Below are 22,842 nucleotides of genomic sequence, written 5' to 3'. Positions count from 1 at the left end.
AAATTTTCCTTTTTAAATTATTTTTATTTTGTTAAAAGGATACTTTATTTGGGAACTGCTAGGAATTTCTTTTCTCTATTAACCTATCCTGGATATTCCTATAATAATTAATATCAATTTCATATTTGAATCCGAGAATTTGACATTTTTTTTGCCCGAACAGGTGTGGTATGTAGTAACTGTATATATTTACCGCGGATTTAATTATTAGTCATTATAATTGATTTTAATTTATTATGTGTCGCGTATTTGATTATTAACTATTTTCGGGTAATTAATTATTTTGATTAAATTATTTATTTACTAGTTGTTTAAATAATAAATTACAATCGACACAATTATTATAATATTAAAAATATGTTGTCTAAAATATATTATAATGACGTGACGTAACTAAGATTTTGATAAGGTTGAGAGGCGGGCACTATTAGGTTAAATTTTTTTCCATAATTCTGGAGATTTTTAAGAGTAGTTATTGCCAGCCTTTGACTTTGTTACATTTTTTTAAATAATAATTTTATGTTTTTTTATAAAAAAATTTAATTATAGTCATTATTTAAAAAAAATAATAACTTATGTTTAATTTTTTTTCAAATGATCGTTTATAGTGACGATATATTGTATACATTGAGAGGGGGTGGGTGTAGGGGATCCATTACCTTAAAATGGCATTTACAATAACAGGCAAATCAGAGACCTTCACGGGGCCTTATCCTTTTGCCAAAAGCCCGCAATAAAGAAAATATTTAGGCCCAGACTCAACCCGTCTCATCTATATTATTAAAAAAATATTCCCAAACTCATGGTAAGCTTCAAAAAAATTTCCAAAGCCCTTATCCAAAAATTTAATTTATTGTATTTAATAAAATTAAACAATATTTAAGTGCATTTAGGCAATCATTTTGTTTATTACAATGCTGAAGTTTATTATTATATGAAGATGCAATATCTCTTTAAGTTAGCACCTGTTTTAAATAAGCTAAATTTAAATTAAAAATAAAATTTTTTAGGCCCAAGCTTATTAAAAAAAATTTTTCCAGATCCAAACCCGCTAGAAAATATAATATAACATTAGGCTTATACCGACAGGCCCGTCCTAAGAGATCTGAGGCAAATTCAAATGGGGGATCTTTTTTCCCTCTGATTAAGCCTTAAGCAAGCAAAGAAAAAGAAAAATATTAATGAAATATAACTTTAATATATTTCGGGCCACGGGATGATCTTGCAGAACTATTAAATTATAAACGTTTGAAATTTATAATTTCATCTTCCTTCAAATTAATAATATATCAAATTATGTTATATATATTTGTCTCAAACGGAATTTATCGGCATAACAAATTTGAAGACAATTAAAAATAATTATGTGTACCAGAGTGGTATTTATAAGTGTAGCCGAATTATGAATATAAATAAATATATTTCTTATATATATAATAATGGTGTTGCGAATTATAATTAGAGATAAACTTTGAATACAATTTATCAAGACTATTTATACATAAATAATAAAGCAAATATAATAATAATCACTTGACCAAAACTATTACATAAAACAAATATGATCCACGGTAAGGTATAATTTCTCATAAATTTTAAAAAAAAATGGAAAAAAAGTTTAGTAGCAAGGCTTCTTATCCCTGCCATGCCTCTCGCTCTCTTGCCTCTCGCTACCATGCCTCACTTTGCAAGTCACTTCACTGGGACCAGAACTCCTCAAGGTACTATATGTTGGTGAAGGTGAAAGACTGGCTTCAGTAGATGATTGTACAGTTAAGGGAGTTGTCAATAGTGTGGTAGTTGTAGGTTGAGTGGTACTGGTAGTAGTTGTTGAAAATGGTGTTGATTGTGTGGATAACATTGTAGTTGTAGTCCAAGTTTGAGTGATCGTATGTGTAGTTGGTGTCGTACTAGTAGGACTAGTTATTAGTTGTGTAGTGTTTGTGATACTAATTGTAGTAAATTTTGTCCGACGAGTTCTAACGGTATCAATAGAGGAAGATAATATAGTATCAGTGACAGTTGGAGTAGGTTGTGTATAATTGATTATAGGTGGTTGAGTACTAGTTATTGAAGTCGGTTGTGTAGTTGTAATTGTAGTTGGTTGTGTAGTTGTTGTAGTTGGTTGTGTAGTAGTAGTTGTAATTAGTTGTGTAGTAGTTGTAGTTGGTTGTGTAGTAGTGGTTGTAATTGGTTGTGTAGTAGTTGTAGTTGGTTGTGTAGTAGTGGTTGTAATTGGTTGTGTAGTAGTTGTAGTTATAATTGTAGTTGGTTGTGAAGTTGCAATTATAGTTGTTTGTGTAGTTGCAATTGTAGTTGGTTGTGTAATAGTTAATGTAGTTTGTATGGTAGTAGTTGAGGTGGGTGTAGTTAACGCACTAATTTTAAGGCTGGTAGTTGTTAAGAGTCTATTTATATAGCAGCGACATTTAAATTTACGATTCATTTTTCTACAGCACTGAACTCCTTGGTGAAAAATTCTACCGGGTCCGCATTCAAAAATCGGTTTCCAGGGATTATAACAATCAACGAATTTTCTTATAAATATGTATATTATAAAATAAATATTTGTAAAAGTTTTGGATTAAAAAAATGTATTAAATGTTACCGGCATCCTGGAAGACCTCTAAATCGTTTTCCTTTCATAGAACAAATGGTGTCGGTGTCATAAGTGCATTCAATGTTTTTTCTACTTTTGCTACCTTTTCCCTATAATTTATATAAAGTATTGTAAATTAATTCCATTTTCCGCCTAAATGTTAAAAGAAAGGTAGTAAAAATAAATTTATAAAAAACATTCATCAAAAATAGATAGGGATAATAAATCATTTCTTTTAAAATCGGAATGTATAAATCAAATTACGATTCTATAATTATAGCTCTAAATTTGCCATATACTATATTATATAGTATGTTTATATTAAAATTTCTAAAATTATCAAAATAATAATTGAAATTGAATTACTTTTCCTTTTCCATTATTTCCCCAATTTTCTTCTTTGTCATCATTATCTGAATCATTTAAGTCGTCCCAAAAGCTATCATTATCATCTTCTTGGGGATCTTTTTCATCAAAACTATGAGAATTATCATATCTCTTTCCTTCTCGTTCTTCATCATAATTACCTAAAGGATTAAAACCGTTGCCAAAATAAACGTGTCCAGGATTATCATAATCGTCCTTATTACGATTTCCTATTTACAAAGAAGGATTTGTTTTTTTTAAAGTAATTAAGACTATGGTGGGGTTGGCTTATACGGTTTGTTAGGTTTATATTTAAATTGAAAGTTGACCTCTTCTTCTGTATTTAAATCCAAAAACTAGCCTTTTACTCAGAGAAATTAATATAAAAAATATTCTCAATCAATAAAAAGATAGAAGCTTTCTATAATTTTTTGGTTCAAATCATAAGGGTCAGGTCAAGCATAATATAGTGCAAATAATAAATAACTAATTAAAGTGATAGTAACAAAAGGACATTTTTCCATTTTTTTTGGTAAAATTTTATTTTATTTTGAATAGGTAGGTTACACGCCTAGCCCGAACGTTTTAAGATGATTTAGAAATAGTAAAATAAAAAAAGGGCTAGCATTTATTACATATTTAAAAATTATGTATATAAAGTCTTTATATTGTAGAGTAGAGATTTATATTAGATAAAGAAACATTATATATATTTAATAAGGAATATAGGTGTATATAAAAAAAATATTTTTTAAAGAGAAATATCTAGAAAAAAAGTATTCTAAAAGAGTATCCAAAAGTAGTAACTAATATTTTTTTAAAGTAAAAAATTAAATATTAGAAAACAGGTGTTGGATCATACGAGAGAAGAGTGAATGTTCAGGAGACAAGATCGCGAAATCTTTAAATAGACCTTCTGTCATAGGGTAAATACTTTCTGGTTGTTATTTTTGTAATAGATCTTTAATTAGTTGGAATGAAGGGATTATCATCATAATTAAAAAGGTATGATTAATAGATATTTTTTTAGGGGATTAGCATAGGTTTTTAAGGGCCATAGTAAACCTTTTATAGCATAGTTTGCATTCAGTTAGTAATGCATCTTTAACATCCTCACAATAGAAATCTGCCAAATATTTAATTTTTTCACTATAGGTTTGAAATTGATTCGGAAGGATTCTGCTATAATAATATTTTCATATTTGTGAGTGCTTCCTGAGGAATCAAGGACCTTTCTTATATTAATATTGGAAGCATTTAAATAATTTGTTAACACATTTTAATAATAAAATAATTTGGTTTTGCTTCTGAAAATGCATTTTTCAGACCATTGTGTTATTTGCAGGGACGTGAACCCTTCGACAAAAAAAGGGGCCCAGGTCCAGGTCCGGGTTCGGGTACAGGAATAAAATTTGAAAAGACCCGGGTCCAGGGTTCGGGTTCAGGGAACAATGACTCAAAATATGTTTTTTTTGTATTCATTTATTATTATACTTCAATATATACATATTCATAATTTACAAATGAAAAATTTTAAAATGAAATAATTTATATTTTAAATGTTATATTCAATCGAACAATCATAATATCTTCTAAAATATCGTCCTTGAGATTTCCACGAAAATTAAACAATATATATTTTACAGATGAAAATTCACGTATACGTAAACCCTTGCCTAAAATAGACAGTTATCTTTATAAAATTATTGTACTTGCGATGCTGGTACAGCCATGAAGATTCTAGATAATATCTGGATATATTGAAGAATTTTTTTCCCAGAATTTTAAAATATTTATATCCTTTATTCTCTTGACTTTTGAGAACTTTACTATTAAAGATGTAATAGCCATTTTTTGATCCTCCTTTCTAACTGATGTTAATTTGATTTTTTTTTCTCTATTTAAAAGTAAAATTTCAACATCAACAATGTTGCTATTTCATTATTATTATCACTTATCGTAGCCTCCAATATATTGTAAATAATGGAGTTTTGAGGATATCATAAATCCTTAAGATCTAATTTCCAATTGGAAAGAAATTAAAATAGTAAACTACAATGTTTTACTCTAGTCTTTAGCCATTTGTTTTTGCTCAATACTCAATAAAACTTGATATCGAGGGTCTAAATATATAGAAGTGTATACAAAACTATTTTGCAAATATTGTTGCTCTCGAATTTTCATGTTTTCTAATATTTCGTATAAAAAGGACTGTAAATTTTCCTAAATCTAAATAAAAATCAAATAAACATAATTGTTCTGATTGTAATTTTAATATTGTTATTTTTAAAAGAGCTAATACACTAGGTCCTTTATTTGGCAACAATCATTTTCCGACAAAATAACTTCACATGCTCCTATAATAAAATAATTACAGAAATCTTTCAAACTTAATAATCGTTCTAGCATCATACAAATTGAGGACGAACGTGTTGTACAATTCACTTTAAAAATAATCAACATATTTTTATAACATAGTATATTAAAATTTACATAATAAAATATTATTAGCTACACTAATGATATCAATCTCTAAATAAAATGGAAGTTCAGGAAGAAAATTGACAAAGCGAAAATAAAATAAATGATTCCACAAAAAAAGTTAATAAAATTTAAAAAAATTTATATTATTTTAAAAAAATATTTTTATTTTTAAAAATTTTTAATACACCTAGAACCCTTGGACCCCAGTGACCCCTACAACGGGGGGGGGGGTCCGAAGCAACTGCTTCTATAAATTTCTATGGGGGTACTTTTTTTTTAAAAAATTTTTTTTAAAAATTTTTATGGTCGATGTTTAGCAAATTAGTTTGTTATCCGATATTTCTTATCATAAAATTATTTTTCCACTTTCAAGATTTGGCGCAAAATTAAAATTTTATCAAAGGGAATAGTAAAAATTTAAATATTAAATCTTATATATAATCATTTATAATTTTTAGATCATTGTCAAAATATGCCCAAAAATATTAACCAAAAAAAATATAAATGCTTGATTAAAAATTGTACATATCATAATATAAGAGATGATAAATGGACAGATCATATTAGAAAAAGACATGGTGGGCTTAATTTTCACGATATAAAGAAAAGCTTTGAAATAGTGGCTTTTAAGAATATTTCTCAAAATTGGACAAATAGCAAAATAATTTTTTTTATTAAATAAGAAGTGAGAAAAAAATTAAGGGATTAAAATCTAAATTATATTCAAATCTGTTATCATATAATAACATAAATATTCTTATTGAAACCATGAAAAATATGGTTATAAAAAAATTCAAAAGGAGATTGAATTAAACATGTGCTATTCAATTATAGTTGATGGCACATATGATGTATCGAAATCAGAAGCAATAGCTTTGATAGTGAGATATGTTGAAAATAGCGAGACACCTAAGCCCGTTGAAAGGCTGATAGACATTTATTGTACGGGAAATACAACGGGCCTCGATATTAAAAAGAATATAATATCCAAGCCTGGCTCCATGAATCTACCCCTCGAATTCCTAGTGGGGCAAAGCTATGATGGCGCCTCAAACATGAGTGGAAGAATTAATGGAGTGCAGGCTTTGATTAGAGCGGAGGCGCCAAAGGCAGCTTTTATTTGGTGCTATTGTCATCGATTAAATTTAATAGTTGTTCAATTATGTCAATCAGTAAAAGAGCTGCGAAATGTCTTGGGAATATTAGACGAAATTTACGTATATTTTAATGGTGTTAAAAGATATGAAGTGCTCAAAACATGTCAGAGTGATTTAGTGACAAAATCACATAGATTTTTACGCATCAAGAATACCACTCGGTAATATTATCTTAATTGTTTCGATATATAATTTTTATTTTATATTTATAGAAGCTGGCTAACATCATATAAGGCGATTGTAAATTTTTTCCTACTTTATGATGCTTTGAGGGCAGCTTTGGCAAATTTAAAGGATTCTGAAGATCCTGCCACTTCCACTATGGCTAGTGCTATAGTCTATAGAATAGAAAAATTTGATTTTATTTTATCACTATGTGTTTTGGATAAAATATTGTTGATAACTAGCTTGGCTTGTACAAAATTGCAAACCATTTCGAAGGATATAGGGTTTGCAATAAATCAAATTCAATTGGTAAAAGATTGCCTCATTAATATGAGAAGTATAATTTAAATTATTATCTTTTATTATTTTATAATCCTAAAATAGATAATAACACTGAATTTTTGGATGTCCTTTCAAAGGCCCAAGATTTTATGAAGAAGAGAAATTTACCTTTTGATTTTGAAAGTTCAAGACTTCAAACATTACAATCCAAAAAGGAGAGGTATATATATACTTTCATCATTAAATATAATATTTTATTTTAGCTTTAAAATCAGTGTGTTTTATGCTGCACTTGATTTAATTATTATGCAGTTTAGTGAAAGATTTAACGATGAATCGATAAAATTTTTGAGTCAAACATCATTTTTTACCCCAAAGGGAATGGCGGAAAAGGCAATTGTTAAAGATGATATCAAGGATATCTGTGAATTTTATCAATTAAATACAAGTCAAGTTTTTGAGGAAATGTTGATGTTTAGAAATATTTATAAAATGGCTAAAACGGGGGACGTAATTATTACTCGTGACCTAGAGGTTAAAGAAGATTTGTCAGATTCTGAGAATTGTAAATTTATTTAATTAAAATATTTTTACTAATACATTATTTAGCTTCTTCTGATGATGATAATAATTTTGAGATGAATGATTAAGACTGGAGAAACTATTCATTTATTTTACCTTATCGTCTGCTTATAAATTTTTCTGCTTTCCCAAATTTAACAATTTTATATAAATATTTATTAACTATTCTTACTACATCATGTACTGCCGAAAGGGTCATGAGTAAAATTAAACTAATTAAAACAAGACTTCGTAGTGTCATGAAAGATCCATTTCTTAATAATTTAACCATTTTATCAATGGAAAATAATTTATTTAAACAATTAAATATTGATGAAATTATAAATTCTTTTGCTTTCTCTTCCCCTAATTTATCTAAATTATTAATTTAAAAATAATATTTTTAAAGCATATATTTTTTACATTATATTTATATTATAATAAATATTGATGCAATAAAAATTATTTTTGAAATTTATTGGTGTCAAAAAATAATTTACAATGGGGGGGGGGGTACTTTAGTAGGGTATTCTGCTTCTATCCCTCAAAAAGTGTAGGGGTCACTGTTGGACCCTCCACTTTAAAAAAGGGTCGGGGTTCGGGTTCAGCCAAAATACAAGGGTTCAGGGTTCGGGTTTACATTCCTGGTTATTTCTATAAAGGAATTTATAATAGGCTCTTCGAAATTTATAAAATCCCTCTTAATGGCAAAGGCTCTATCTTGCTTGAAATTTTTGTAAAAAGAATTATATGTTGGATAACTCTGTTTATTATACTTTGACTCTTGAGATGTCTAAAAATCTAAAATAAATATAGTTCGAATATTATAGGGTGCTTAGAACAAAAAAGCAGATATAAAATGGTCTCTTTTGATAGTATTATATGCGTCTTTGAAATCGAGTTTTTAAGATGGTAGTTTCGGGGTTCGCCTTTGAAAAACAATCCTAATATAAATTAATTTGGCACATATTTTTTTTTAAATTATAAAGTATATTTTTTGTTTGAATATATATATTTTTTAGAAATGCCTATGGTTATAAATTTAAATACTTAAATAAAAGAGATACAAAAATATTATTATAAATTATATAGAAATGTGTATTAACTTTTGATAAAAGGATTTCAAATTCCTATTATTATCTTTCTACTAAACATATCCTTAAAATATGTCTTACAGAGTTTTTAAGAATATAATATTCAATTGTGTTCCATGTTATGTTGAGCATAAATGTCTAAAAAAAAATAAGAAAGTTTTAATGATAAATACATGCACTCGGGTAAATAAGTAAATAAACAAAGGAGATTATCACCCTAAAAATATTAAATTATTAAAATTTTAGGAAACAAATTTTTTTACTAAAACACGGATAGGATTTAGATATCTCAATAAGGGCTCATAATTAAAATAAAGATTTAAAAAAATTTACCTGCTGCTGTGTATCTCGATAAGACTAATAAAGTGAATAGAAGATAAATCATCGCCGTTTATTTTATAAATGATAAAAAAAATTAAACCCAACTTATAACCTCTATACTAAGTTTTTGATCATTAAGATAAAAAAAGACAAAGGTGAGGCGAGGCATAAATATATCCATAATTAAAACATAATTTAAATTATTATTAAAATTGGCTATCAATTATCAAAAAAAAAATGTTTTAAATAGCCAAAATTTTAAAAGTTATAAACCGGATATAATCAAGATAGGTTTCTTAAAATTTGTATTTGAATGATTTATGAATAAATAGTTGTTTTTTTCAAAAATTTCATATTGATCCAAATAAAAAAATTATTTAAAAATTATAATTAAACCAAAAAAAAAACGATTTTAATATAAATTTAATGCGCCTTGACCCAAGGATATCTTTTAATTTTGGAATTATGCTTGTATTGATGTAATTGTCAAATCTAATGCTCAATACAAACCAATCACCTATTGAGACATCAAAAATATTAAATAAATTACAAATTTACCGTTTGTTACAACCATATTGGGTAACTTCGAAGAAGAAGCAACTCATTTTATTAAAAATGATAGGTAAATATATTAATTATCATTACAGTGGACACAAATGTAAATCACCTATCTGAGGAAATAATTTTTTAGAAATTTTGTTTGATTAAAATATATTTCGCATCCTTAGTTCAAGTGGCTAGGTGTTATTTATTTCAAAACATAGAGTTCTGTTGTTATTAATTTGACCACCTTTTTAAATCCAATTTTTCTTCGTTATATATGTTTTTGCCAGATCAAAAAAATATTTATGTTTCATTAAAATAGTTCAAAATAGAGAATTGCAAATGGTCATAAAAATTAATTTCTGTTTGGGCTGGGTCGGGCCTTTAAAAAAAATTTCGTGCCAGGTCGGTATAATATCATTACATTTTGTCAAATAAAATAATATATTTTAAAATTCTTGCAAGAAAGAAGACCCTAATATATATTTTTCATAATTATATTTTTCTATATTTAAATGTATTCAGGCCGGGACGGACGCAATTCTTATTTCGGGTCAGGCTTTTCCGGACAAATAAAAAAATGTCGTTTAAGATCGGGGTTGGGCCATATTTTTAAGAAATTCGGGCAGGGCCAGTTTAAAAAATTAGGCCCGTTGGAGATCACCAGTTCAAAGTTCACACTTGTTAAAAAAATAACTATACACCTCTTGTACTGAAAGTCTATCTCGCACTTTGTTAGATATTTCTTTGATAATATTTTTTTAATTTTAATTTCGCATATAAATTCATTGGGGTTTTATTGGAGGTATTGTGTATTCGAGTTCCCCTCAGATCCAATTATAGCTCTTTTATATTTAGCATTCCTCATTCAGATTTAATTATTGCACTACTATTATATTATTCTTTGTCCATTCGCGACTTATGGTATAAACTTGCCAATATTGAGCGACATTTTGGTTAAATTTGGAGTTATTCATTTGTGCTCGGTTTGATATTTTATTTATATTAAATTAATTATTCGTCAGCTACTTTCTCCTTTTAATTTTCATTCAATTCTTAATGGAAAATATTCTGCATTCGTTCTTCCTATAGCTTTCTTAAATAATCGTGTTATATCATTTCGCAATAGCCTTTCATTCTTCTTTAATTATTGCGATGCATTAATTTTTATTCATTCGCGCCTTATTTATATATTAAATACATCTAATATTGAATGTCTTTTTGGTTATATTTAGTGTTATTCATTGACTTGTTAATTATATGTGGGTTATTAATCCAATTCTATTCACTCGATTATAATTGGATGTATTTTGCAGTTTTTTCCTGTGATTTAATAATCGTGATATTATATTTCGAATTCGCTTTTCATATTGTTTAAATTATCTCGCGATTTTAAATTATTTTATTTTTTTCCCCTTTCTCGCTTTATTGAATATGCCTCATTATATTATTTGTATTCCTGCCTTTCATTGCTGACTGACCTGAGCCATTTTTGGTCCACCAGCTTTAGAATTACACTGCTCCATAACTTGATGTTGTCTTCCTTGATTTTCCGTCATTGTTTTATTTTTTTTACTTATTTCTCTTTATGTCTTCCTAATCCGTTCTTCTTGTCTGATATATAGTAAATATTAGATATGATAGTTTATTTTTAAGTTCATGGACCACCTCCAGTCAAATGAATACAATCTACCCTTGCTCCACTGTCCCTTGTCAATCAGTCAATTATTCCTAGGGAAATTTTTGTTCTTCCTCTTCACTTCTAAAATTTTTGCTTCTCAGACTTTTTTCTCGACTATCCCAAACCAAATATTATTTAAGGTGCAAGATTGTTAGTTTCTAAGTCTTTCACTGATTGTATACCTTCTCTATTGCTAAATTTTAGCAATGAGAATGAGTATCTTAAAGGCCTTTTTTATGCACATAACGCCTTCACGATACGTATATCAAACTCTGCCAAAACACTTACCACAACCATTCATTACCCCAATATCTCCTCAAACTTATAATATATGCCCATCTCAATTTACTTCTGATGAAGTGAGTGAGGCTATCCTTTTCTTTCAACTAGATTCAGCATATACTCTAGATGGCATCAGTCCTATATTCCAGGACATCGCTTTCTCCTCAATATGCTCACAAACTCTCATTCTTACTAAAAATAACTTTTTAAAAGAAAATCCATTATCACGTTTATTGAGGAAAAAAATTACATAAAATCTTGAAAAATTGATAGCCTCAGTGATTCATTGGTAGAAACAGGGTTGGTAAGTCGGTCAATTGACCAGTCAAATTCAGTCAATTGACCGATCAATTGACCAGTCAAATTCAGTCAATTGACCGAAATTAACCGAAGGAGTATTTGACTTGTCAAATACGGTCAAATACTCTAAAAATTTAAAGGAAAAATAAATTAAAAATATGTTTAAAAGGGAAAAAAGATGTAAATACATGTGATCACAATGTTTTCTTATTTTTTGGGTCCACAATATCAAGAAGAGAACTCACTAGTAGTGAAATTAATGAAGTATGTGATATAATTCAAGAATTAGCTATATAAGGTAGTGATGACCAAAATTTTTAAGTAATATAATTAATTTCAAAAGCAAAAACAGCATGTTTAATACAGCAAATTATGTGAAAAGTAGTAATTTCCAGAAACAATCAATTCCGACCTCAAGTTAATAGATTAAACTTTGTCTACTGCCCATTAAGAGACTAACAATTCCTAGTTCTACTTCTTCTTTAGAAAGAAATAGGTCGATTTGGGTTAATATTCTTATGAAAATAGAAATCGATTTAAGATCTAAGATATCAGGAAAATTGTTTAAAAAATATTAAAGAAAATGATAATATTGAATATGAATCAGAACAAGACTCTGATACAGATAGCTATACGTTAGTTATTGAATGAATTTAAAAAATTAATATTATAGATTCATTTTACTATTATATTCAAAATAAAGTTAATATTAACTTAAAAAAATATATATTTGAATTTGACCACATTTGACCGTATTTGACCATATTTGACCGGTCAAATATCGGTCAATTGACTGAAACGTATTTGACCGATCAAATGCACAACCCTGGGTAGAAATAACTATTGGAAAAGGAAATTCAAAAGAGCCGTGGTACTCTCTGATTTTTGACCTTTCAACTGTAGCTGTAATAACCAGATCAATGTTTGGGTTAGAGAAAAATTAGACACAAACAAAGGAATGTTAGTGACTAAGGTCTTTTCTCATCCATACAGGGATAAGTGAACTGGTTCTAGGATGTATGGGTAGTTGGCCCAACCCTAATTTTTGAGATTAAGATGAATTGATTCTATGGCGATTAAACCGTCTTTTAGAATATAAACGGGTTAGACTATGTCGGCACTTAGGATCAGAGTCTTTACATTTATGGGGTGAATAAAACCCAAGTCTATACCCTAAGGTCACCCTCAGCTCCTCATCTGATAGATAAAGACAAAAAATTGGCACTAGAACAGTTTCAAGCCATTCATTGTCAGAGTTCCCGGAGTATTTGAGGAATGGAGTATTTTCTAATGAGGGACTAATTTTTCATAAAGTTAGCCAGAAGAGGGTTAATATAGTCTCTTTATGACAAGGACAGTGGAGAGTTAAAAATAAAAAGCATAAGATTTTCATCTATAAGTCACAGACAGTTTCAAATAAACTATCTCTATCACTCACAAGCTTACTCATAACCTCCTCGCATTGTAGATGAGAAGGGAAGGCTGACAAAAAAACTAAATTAAGAGGACCACCTTCATTGATCGGAAGTTGCATTAGCCCACTTAAACTCGATTTCCAGGTCTGGGTTTAGGAGAAAAAGTTTTAAAATGAGGATGAGGTGGTAAAAAGATGTAAAACTTTAGGAAGTCATAGCGAATCCTCATTAAATAATAAGATTGATGGGCATGAAATTACGTAATATGGCTTCCAATTTGGTTAAGCAAAAATTTCTTTTTTTAGGCTTGCTATTATGGGGATAGGACTATTTAATGGGGATCCTAAAAAGGAGATTGACACTTGATCAAGGTGTTTTGCTTATTAAAAGGTTCCATTCACAAGGGTTCCTTATTATTTTGAAGGGGTAAAGATGTAGGGATATTGTCTATAAAAGATATAAAGTTTCCCTGAGAATGGATAAACTTTAAGGAGATTATTGTGGGCATAAAATAAACATTTCTCGGTAAGGGATAAGATTTGGGATGAATTGAACGGTTTTCAAAAAATAAGCTAAAAATAAAAATGGGTAAACTATGAAGAGGAAAAAAAGGTTAATTTTAAAAAAATATATACATAAATATATATTTGGTTTATGTGCTATATGTAAATGGTTAAAGGATAATAGGTCCTCACAAATTTGCAATTATTTGACAATGTTGGTTTGATAGAAAGGTATGAGGGAACATTGAAAGATGCGAAATTGTTGATAACTTGGGACTTTAATTGGAACACTTGATTGATTGATGAATTGTTTTGTTTATTATATATATTGAACTAAATATATAAGTATATGAATGTGTGAGGAGGTATGTTTAACATCATTTTCTAGATTGATTAGATTAATATGGCGGAATTTGAGGGGTAGGGCTCTCCAAACATTGTGGTGATAATAATATAGCTGCGTCCAAAAATATAAGTAAATAAAAAAATAAATTTTGAAGAAAAAAATTACATAAGCTATTTTTAATGTAAAAATAAAATGATGTCCAATTTCATTTTTCGGTATTTATAAAAAAAAAAATTTTTTTTAAAATAATAAAAAATAATAAAAAAATATAAATTCGAATAAAAATTTATTCAAAATTTATTTATTTTTTGAAATTTTTGTAAAAAATTAGTAAGTGCAATTTTTAATGCTGTTAATTTTTATAAATATATTAACCCAAAAACGATTATAGCCTTTTATATTAATATATTTGTGTGAATATAATTTTATGGAAAGCATAAAGGAACCACTTGTACAAAAATGACTTAAAAAGAGATTCAGTCGAAAATAGGAAAATCTGGGAGGAAATTGGAAAAACATATAATCTGAACTGAATTATAATCACTATGTTCAGTCCTATCTTCAAATATTATATAATTTATAACAATAATTTTATCATATCAAGCCTTTAAAATATTTTAATTTTTATTTTAATTTTTTTTAAACTTGAATGTGTCCAAAGTGTTTTGTTATTAATTTGCAAAAATTTTTAAAAACATTTTGGACGAAGCCTAATGTTCATTTGTATTATTTTTTTTCCTCTTTTTTGCTGCTAATTTTTCTATTCTTCTGTAATATTAATTTCATTTCCTTCTATTCTACTTTTTGTTTTACTTTTTTCTAAATATTTTTAAATTCATTCCCACAAAATGACATAGATCGAAATACTAACGTATTGATTATCTTTACATTAGCCCTTTCGCGCCCGACATATTTCCCGTGAAACAAAAAATTTTTTTTTTTAAAACTGAGTTAAATAAGATGCAAATTACACATTTTCAACGTTTTTTATTTTAAAAAGTGTGTATATATAGAATTATAAAATGTTACCAATTGTCATCATTGGGATATTCATATGTAAAAAAATATAAAATTTATTTTGAATGATAAGAAATAAAACAATTGCGATTTTTATCTAAACATAAAGATATTTTACATTTTAAACATTCAAATCTGGTATAACCATTTTTGCAATTCTTGCATCTTTGTCTGTTAGCCGCCGAGGGCCAATGCCCTATTTTATCGAATCTAATATCTGGGATTGGATGAAAACTATTCAATTTCTTCTTTTTTTTCAATCTACAAATTATTTTTACCTTTTTTCCATAATTTTCCTTTCCAACCATCATTAATCCTTTAGTTATCCGAGCTTTAAACGCTAAAAGAGATATATATTTATCATATTTCTGTTTGTGGCGTCTATAGAGTAACCACGAATTCACCACACAGGAATCTAATAAATGAAAAAAAATTCGAAAAGCGCTTCCATTTTATGTCAATTCTGTATAGTTCAATTAACATATCATGGAGATCCACTCCGCCCATACCAGCATTATAATCTTGAATTATAGCCAGAATTTCGACATTAATAAAAGATTTTTCAGATACCGACCATCTTTTCGTTATAAATGATGATATCGTGATAACCGATTTGTTATCAAACCATTTGCAAATTATAATATTATAATTAAAATCCACTTTATAATCAAGGGACCCTCTTACTTTTTTCTTAAAGATTTTATCATCAACCAGATGGCATCCTAATAATCGATTAGATCTAATGGTCCCCGACATGATAAAGCCATTATCTTTGAGCGCAACTGCTAAATTATATGAAGAAAGTTATCCATGTAAATTTTATGATTTTTTATGTGGGGGAACAGTTTCTAATAGTCGTATAACAATATCTCCGCTAATTCCCATCAAAGTTTTTTTTTATATTTGTGCATTTTCCTAAATATATTTCGAAATCATATAGCATTCCAGATGATCCACATAAAGCGTAAATTTTGATTCCCCATTTATGCGGTTTTGAGTTAATATATTGTTTAAATTCACATCGCCCTTTGAAGGGGACTATCATTTCATATTCTTCTCCGTTTTATGGCGATTTCCAGGTTTACCCGGGTAGGCCAGTTTTCCCTCTGATTTTTCTTTTCATCAATTGATAATTTTTCCTCTAATTGAATCTTTCTCATGTTCATTTTTAATGCACTAATAAATGGTCTTAGTTTGAAAAGTTTATCGTAATTAGGCTGGCCCCTAAGGATTATATTATTATTATCATTAAATGAAAGTATTTTCTCAATTCCAAGAATCTGTTTCTTGTCATGCATTGAGAAATTTGAGGAATCACTCTCTCTATAGCCCAATATTGCCTTATTGATGGCAATTTAACAATGCCCGTATAAAGGTGAATTCCGAGAAATTTTTCAATTTCACTACTATTTGTATTTGTTGATTTGCCAGATAATTGAAAAGAATAAATATTCGTTTGCTTTACTAAATTGTTAATAATATCATCGTCTATAAATTTTTTAAAATATTTGTAAGGCGAAATTTCCTTATCAGGTGGAGGCAAAAATTCTTGTTTAAATTCTGTATTATATTTATATAAATCCTTATTTCGCCATAGGGCTTTCCTATTACTTGGGATAATATCATTATCATAATTTTCCAGTTCCAACCCAATATCTGGTAAAATATCATAGGTCATATTTAGATCAACTACTGTGGCATTTTCAAAGTCATCATCCTTCTCAATATCTACATCAGATATATCTCCCTCTGGTATAATAGATGTTGAGGTCATCTAAAAATTATTTATAAAATTTTTAAAAAAATATAAAATAAAATTTTCACTTTCTTAACTTTTTGCAAATATTATAGTGGCTTGCTAAATGGAAAATAGCCTATATTCAATTCTTATTATATCATATTTTCAATATTAAATTTTAAAAAATTTATGGAAAAAATTACATAAGAAAATCCCAATGTTACCAATTTGGATTTTCTTTAAAAAATCATATAAAAAATAGTTATTGTTAATTTTTTTTTTACTAAACATGAAATACTAGTAATAATCTATCATAAAAATATTATTTACCTTTGATTAATATATATTTAAATAGAATGGTAATCGATGTAAAAGTGTAAAAATTTTGACGCCTAAAATACCTAACTTTGAACTTATATTCTGATATAATACGTGATACGTGATATAGAACGTTTACGCCCTCTAGTTGTGGATACAACAGAGCTACGTTAGGTTTCCCTCAATATCCATCTAACTGGACAAATTAAAAGGGGATAAAAATGAGGAGCCCTTCACACGTTTGTGGGCAAGCCGCACATACTTGTACGCGTAATAGTCAATAATTATTTTGACAGGTTAATGATAAAATATGAAAGAATAAATATTGTTTTGTAAATTAAGGTGTCTAAATAGCAACCATTCGTTTTTTAAATATAAAAATTAATTAATTAAAAATTTTGATGACAAATGATCTAGCTGGGCGCGAAAGGGTTAGTATTGTTAAAATAGGGTAACTAGCCACATTTTTATAAAAAATAAATACGTTATTTTGGATAAATATAAATTGTTACATTTTTTGAAATGTAATCACATAAGTAACTAATTACTTTTCCTAGCACACCTTTAAATAAAAATAAATAGAGTCAAATTTCTTTGAAGTTCAAATTTTTACGAAATAATTATTTTGTGTTATTTATATATTTCTTTTGATGAAATAACATTGTAATAATGTAATAATTTTTTCCACTACTAATAATTGTATGGTAAATTTTTTTCGGTAAGTAATTATTTTTATATTTGAAGTTACAACATGTGAACAATGATACAATTTTTTATATATTATGCAGTGGAGGCGTTTTTATTAATGTTTATACATTTAAATTGAGATTTCATGATAATCTATTATTAGAATAATTTTTTCTCAGAATATAGTTTGAAATTAGAGACAACGCCCACAAAATCTTCAAAACCTCAAAAGAATGATGTATCTTAAGCCTCGGTTATGAGGTTCCATATCCATAGACATATATTATTTCAAAATGAATATGCGATTTAGTTGATCAAATTGGTTCATGGATTGATAAGAATATCTCTTCAGAGTTACGCTGGTCGAGAAAGTCACAAAATTTTAGATAATTTGGAGGTATTTATAAAAAAAAAATTTCCTGGATTTTTTTTCTCATCGATTTAAAGTGATATTACACAAATAAATTCGAATAAAGAATGAGATAATATTTTTTTTTGAATAGAAAAACGGAAAATGAATAAAGTGATTTCTTGTTTACTTTATTATATTATTTTTAATTATTAATATACTAGTAAATAGCCCGTCAAAAATGACGGGGAATGAAAATTTGCTTCTTACTTTTATGCATGTCACCTGTTATTTGAAAAATATATCCAATTTTTATTCTTCTTACCCCCTCATTTCTTCAGGCCAGGTATAATCCATTAAAACTAAGTGCTATGGTTTGAGTAAAAATAAATTTAAAGCATTTACTTGACAATATCAATATTATTTGTTAAATATTACTGATTACTTATACCTAATATTTAATATTAAAAAAAATTTCCAGGCAAAGTCCTAAGTCATATTAATTATGAAAATTCTTCCAAGCCCAATGAAAGATTATATTTTGGTAGTTGAGAACTGAAATAAAATATTTAAATAATCATAATGAATTTAAAAATACAATCAAAATTCAGATTTTCATGGGCCTTAGTTTTTTGATCAGGTCAAGTCCAGGCCTGCAAAAAAATTTGTTTTGGGCCAATGTCTGACCTATGATTCATAATAAAAAAATTCTCAAGCGTTCAAGCTTATAATAATTTTGAAAAATTTTCCCCAAGCCCAGCCCAATATAATTTATAAAAATATTTTCCAAGCCCAGCCCAACCCATAATAATTTTATAAAAAAAATTTCTCAAACCTGGCTAACCGATAGTAATTTTCCAAGCTTGGAGATAGGTAAATCTCTAAAAACCATATCTATTTTTTAGTCTATTTTAACCTATCACTCCAACCAAGGCCAACCCATTAAGAATAAGAGTGAATACTATTTTTTTGAATAAAAATATATTTAAATTAGATTTTACCTGAGGGCCATATAAATATTCTGTGTTAAATAATACACCTATGCCTAATATTAAAAAAATTCCCAAGCCAGGTCCTCGCACTTGGTTTTCTCAAACCCGCAAAAGACCATAATAATTTTGATAGTTGAGGACTGAAATAAAATATATAAAAAGTCACAATGCATTTAAAAATACAATCAGAATATGAAAGTTGCATGGGCTTTGGTTTTTGATCAGGCCTTGCCATGTCTTCAAAAGAAATTTTCAGGCCAATTTCTAGTCCATATTTAAAATTAAAAAATTTACAGAATCTTAGACTATAATAATTATGAAAAATGTTTCTCAAGCTAGGTCCAAGTCCATATTAATGGGAAAAATATTTCCCAACCCCAGTAAAACCCAAATAATTTATTTGATCGAGAAAAATAGGTCTCATGTAAGGTTTTATAAGAATTAAATCTGTCTAATTTCAAAATTATAATCAAATGAAGGGTAAATTTCTGATTTACGTATGATTCTACTAGTGAGCTCCTGGTATTTATATGAAATGCATGAATACATATTAAAATACCATTCTGAAAGTATGTTCATCCTAATTTAAATTTTAAACAAACCATTTTAAATTTTGATATTTCCAATACATGCTCACAGTACACATTGCAACAATTTTACCGCTTTTACTCTTAAATTTTAATATTTATATAAAATTTATTAATAAAGTATATTTAATACCATACACACAAACTAAATAATTACCCTTCAACACATGGTTTTTTGATCAGTTCTGGCTGTCTGCAATAAAAATTTCAGACCAATCTATAACCCATATTTAAAATTCAAAAATCTTAGCACCTCTATTTTAAATTTTATTCAATATGATTTCCATCACATTTTTAAATTTTGATATTTCTAATACATGCTCACAGTTTACATTGAACAATTTTACCTCTTTTACTCTTAAATTTTAATATTTATATAAAATTTATTAATAAAGTATATTTAATACCATACACACAAACTAAATATAACCTTCACCTTCAACATCTATACAATTAATATTTTAAATTTATTTATGTTGAAATTGGTGCATGCGTGAAAATTTAATATATATATAATTAATATTTTAAATTTTATTTATATTCAAGTTGGTGCATGCGGTAAAGCATATGCCTTTGAAACGGAAGGCTCGAGTTCGATTCTCGTAGAGAGCAAAAAATTAACATTACACTATATAGTCTCCTTAAATTTAAAATACATTAGGGAGATACGAAAACGATCGTGTTATGATTATGGAGATTATATAGATTGTATGGTAAATGTAATTACAAATTATAAAATATGTCAATTTTGAAATATAGGGAATATCTGACATTAAATACTAGCACTAATAATAAGAATTTTTATTTAAATAAAGGATTTTTATAAAAAAACGGAATGTTACTTATATGACACAATTAAAATTTCTGCGCTATGGCAGCGGATAATTTTGTTTTGTATAGAGTAGGAAGGGTTTTACTATATAATTGGTAAATTAACATTTATTGGGTCAGATATTAGTAATATATACCTAAAAAAATATTTTAGTATGCTCTTTATACTCCAGATGTTCAATTAGGCTGTTAACAATCTCTAAGAAATATTATCACTAACGAAATTTAATCTTTGGAAATAAATTATATTTGCACAAAATTATCCCTTTAAAACCTTGTTTTAACCAGTTTTTAAATTCGCCAAATATTTCTTAAGGTATTAAAATAAAAATTATATATGCTTAAAATTGTAATGATTATTAGGAATTAAAATGTAAATGTTTTTAAATGATACGTATAATTACTTATAATAAGTTTACCTAATGAATTTCATCTATAAATAAAATACATAATATTACTTACAAAAACATAAAATATGTATAATGTCATTTATAATGTCTTTTTTAAAGTTAATTATTATAAATTTTAACTTTGCATATAATTACCATAATTTTGTGGCAGTTATTAAAATTCCGCAATATATCGTTTAGTTTAAATTTTTATCACCATAAAAATAAAATGTGAATGTTATTAATAATTAGTTAATATCTTTTTTAAAAATCATATATTATCCATTATATTTTTGATTTATATTGCTATTCATTTGTTACACCGAGAGTTATCAAAATTCCACAATATTTACATAAAAATATAAAAATTAAATTAAACTGATAGTTACTGTTTTTAGCTTAGTTTTGAGTTTAGCTATTGTCCTCTTATGAAAGGAGAAAACAAATAGAACCAATTTATTACTAACTATTGCCACACAATAGAAGGAAATTTTAGCATTTAGAAAATAGTTACAATTAGTGGTTTTATATGGCACGATTTGAGCAGATTTTTAAAAACTGATAACTCAATATTTTAGCCAAATATTGTCTAAGCTTGGAGATTTCGCTAATAGATGTCAAAAGCTTTGTGTCATTTATGAGCAAAATCTTTATTCTTGCACCATATTTTTCTGGATAAAGTGTTGAGTTAGCCATTTTTAAAAATTGGCTCAAATCGAGCCGTTTAACAACACTAGTGTCAATATTGGGTTGATAGGACAAAATTATCTTTTTATGTATTTTCATAATGATTTTCCTATATATTATTACTCTTTTAAAATAAATTTTTTTAAATTATTTGTTAGACATAGATTATTATTTATGTTATTTTATTTTACAAAACAGGATCTATGGTACTTTTTCTTTGGTCTTACAATAATTCAACAAAAACACAAAAATTCCGAAACTAAAATATATATTATATATATTATCATTATATATAAAAAAACCTTTAAAATTTGCTGGTCAAATTTTTACAAAAAATGGACTACTATAAAATATAATAAAATTGATTCCCCAAGAAAGAAAGAAAGAAAGAATGATCTTCACAAAAAATTATTCTTTAAAATGAATATATATATTTTTTTTAAAAAACAGTTTTTTAAAAAAAATATTTGGGGTTAGAAAAAGCTTTAAATTATTTGTATCTTAATCAACTAAGTAATCAAAAAGATACAGAAAATTTAAAATGATATTATTTTTAAATTAAAATGAAAATTTTTTTCCGAGTTTAGATATTTTAAGATAGGGAAGTGATTATGGCGACGTTAGTCAACACAATTTGCTAAACAATTTCCATACTTTATTAAAATCGCCACACATCCACCATTTTTACGAAAATTATGAACCAAGTTATCTAAGATATAATAATAGAATCGGAAAGTGAAAACAAAGATGCTACACTGAGTATAGAATTACAATGTAAATTACGCATATTAAATAGGAACTATTATTAAGTCATCCAACATGAATATACCAATACAAATTAAAATTATGATTGTAAAAAATTCCACAAATTTATAAGTAGCTTAGACTCGCCATTTAATTTCGTCATGCATCTAAAAGTATATACTATATAATTTTATTTAAAATCACATTTATACTGATATTCATTTCACATTTTTATATTAATGATTGATAATGAAATGAAATTGATATATAAATCATCTAGAATTGAAAAGAATAAGAATTAAAATATTTTAAAGTAAAAGAATAAAAGTATAAAAAAATATATAATCTAAAATGTTTTATTTATTGTTTCACAGATTAATCTAGAATCATATAAAAATTATATG

General features: G+C 27.0%; 1 protein-coding gene and 1 long non-coding RNA gene across 2 annotated transcripts; one reads left to right on the top strand and one right to left on the bottom strand.

Annotated features, from left to right (window-relative positions):
* Positions 1 to 1,400: 1,400 nt before the first annotated feature.
* Positions 1,401 to 9,201, bottom strand: LOC135928021 (mucin-2-like). Its single transcript, XM_065464340.1, has 4 exons — positions 9,042 to 9,201; positions 2,966 to 3,195; positions 2,609 to 2,709; positions 1,401 to 2,537 (listed from the first exon to the last, which is right to left on the bottom strand). Exons 1-4 carry the CDS (start codon positions 9,091 to 9,093, stop codon positions 1,619 to 1,621), a joined length of 1,302 nt encoding a protein of 433 aa, XP_065320412.1. The 5' UTR covers positions 9,094 to 9,201; the 3' UTR covers positions 1,401 to 1,618.
* On the top strand, positions 7,199 to 8,023 carry LOC135928410 (uncharacterized). The gene is made up of 3 exons (XR_010572322.1): positions 7,199 to 7,273; positions 7,317 to 7,618; positions 7,663 to 8,023. It is a non-coding gene; the product is annotated as an uncharacterized LOC135928410 (long non-coding RNA).
* Positions 9,202 to 22,842: the final 13,641 nt, after the last annotated feature.

This window comes from Gordionus sp. m RMFG-2023, chromosome 4 (genome assembly GCF_954871325.1).
Source record: "Gordionus sp. m RMFG-2023 chromosome 4, tfGorSpeb1-WG-v2, whole genome shotgun sequence".
NCBI lineage: Eukaryota > Metazoa > Nematomorpha > Gordioida > Chordodea > Parachordodidae > Gordionus > Gordionus sp. m RMFG-2023.
Note: the sequence above shows the minus strand (reverse complement) of the source record. Positions and strands in the feature narration are given on the sequence as shown.

Excerpts from the sequence above, each read along its gene's own strand:
- LOC135928021 (XM_065464340.1), bottom strand. The coding sequence starts at position 9,093 with ATGATTTATCTTCTATTCACTTTATTAGTCTTATCGAGATACACAGCA. Across the intron at positions 3,196-9,041 it reads ATCGAGATACACAGCAGCAG|GAAATCGTAATAAGGACGAT; the intron begins GTAAATTTTTTT and ends CTTTGTAAATAG. Across the intron at positions 2,538-2,608 it reads AGAGGTCTTCCAGGATGCCG|AAAATTCGTTGATTGTTATA; the intron begins GTAACATTTAAT and ends CATATTTATAAG.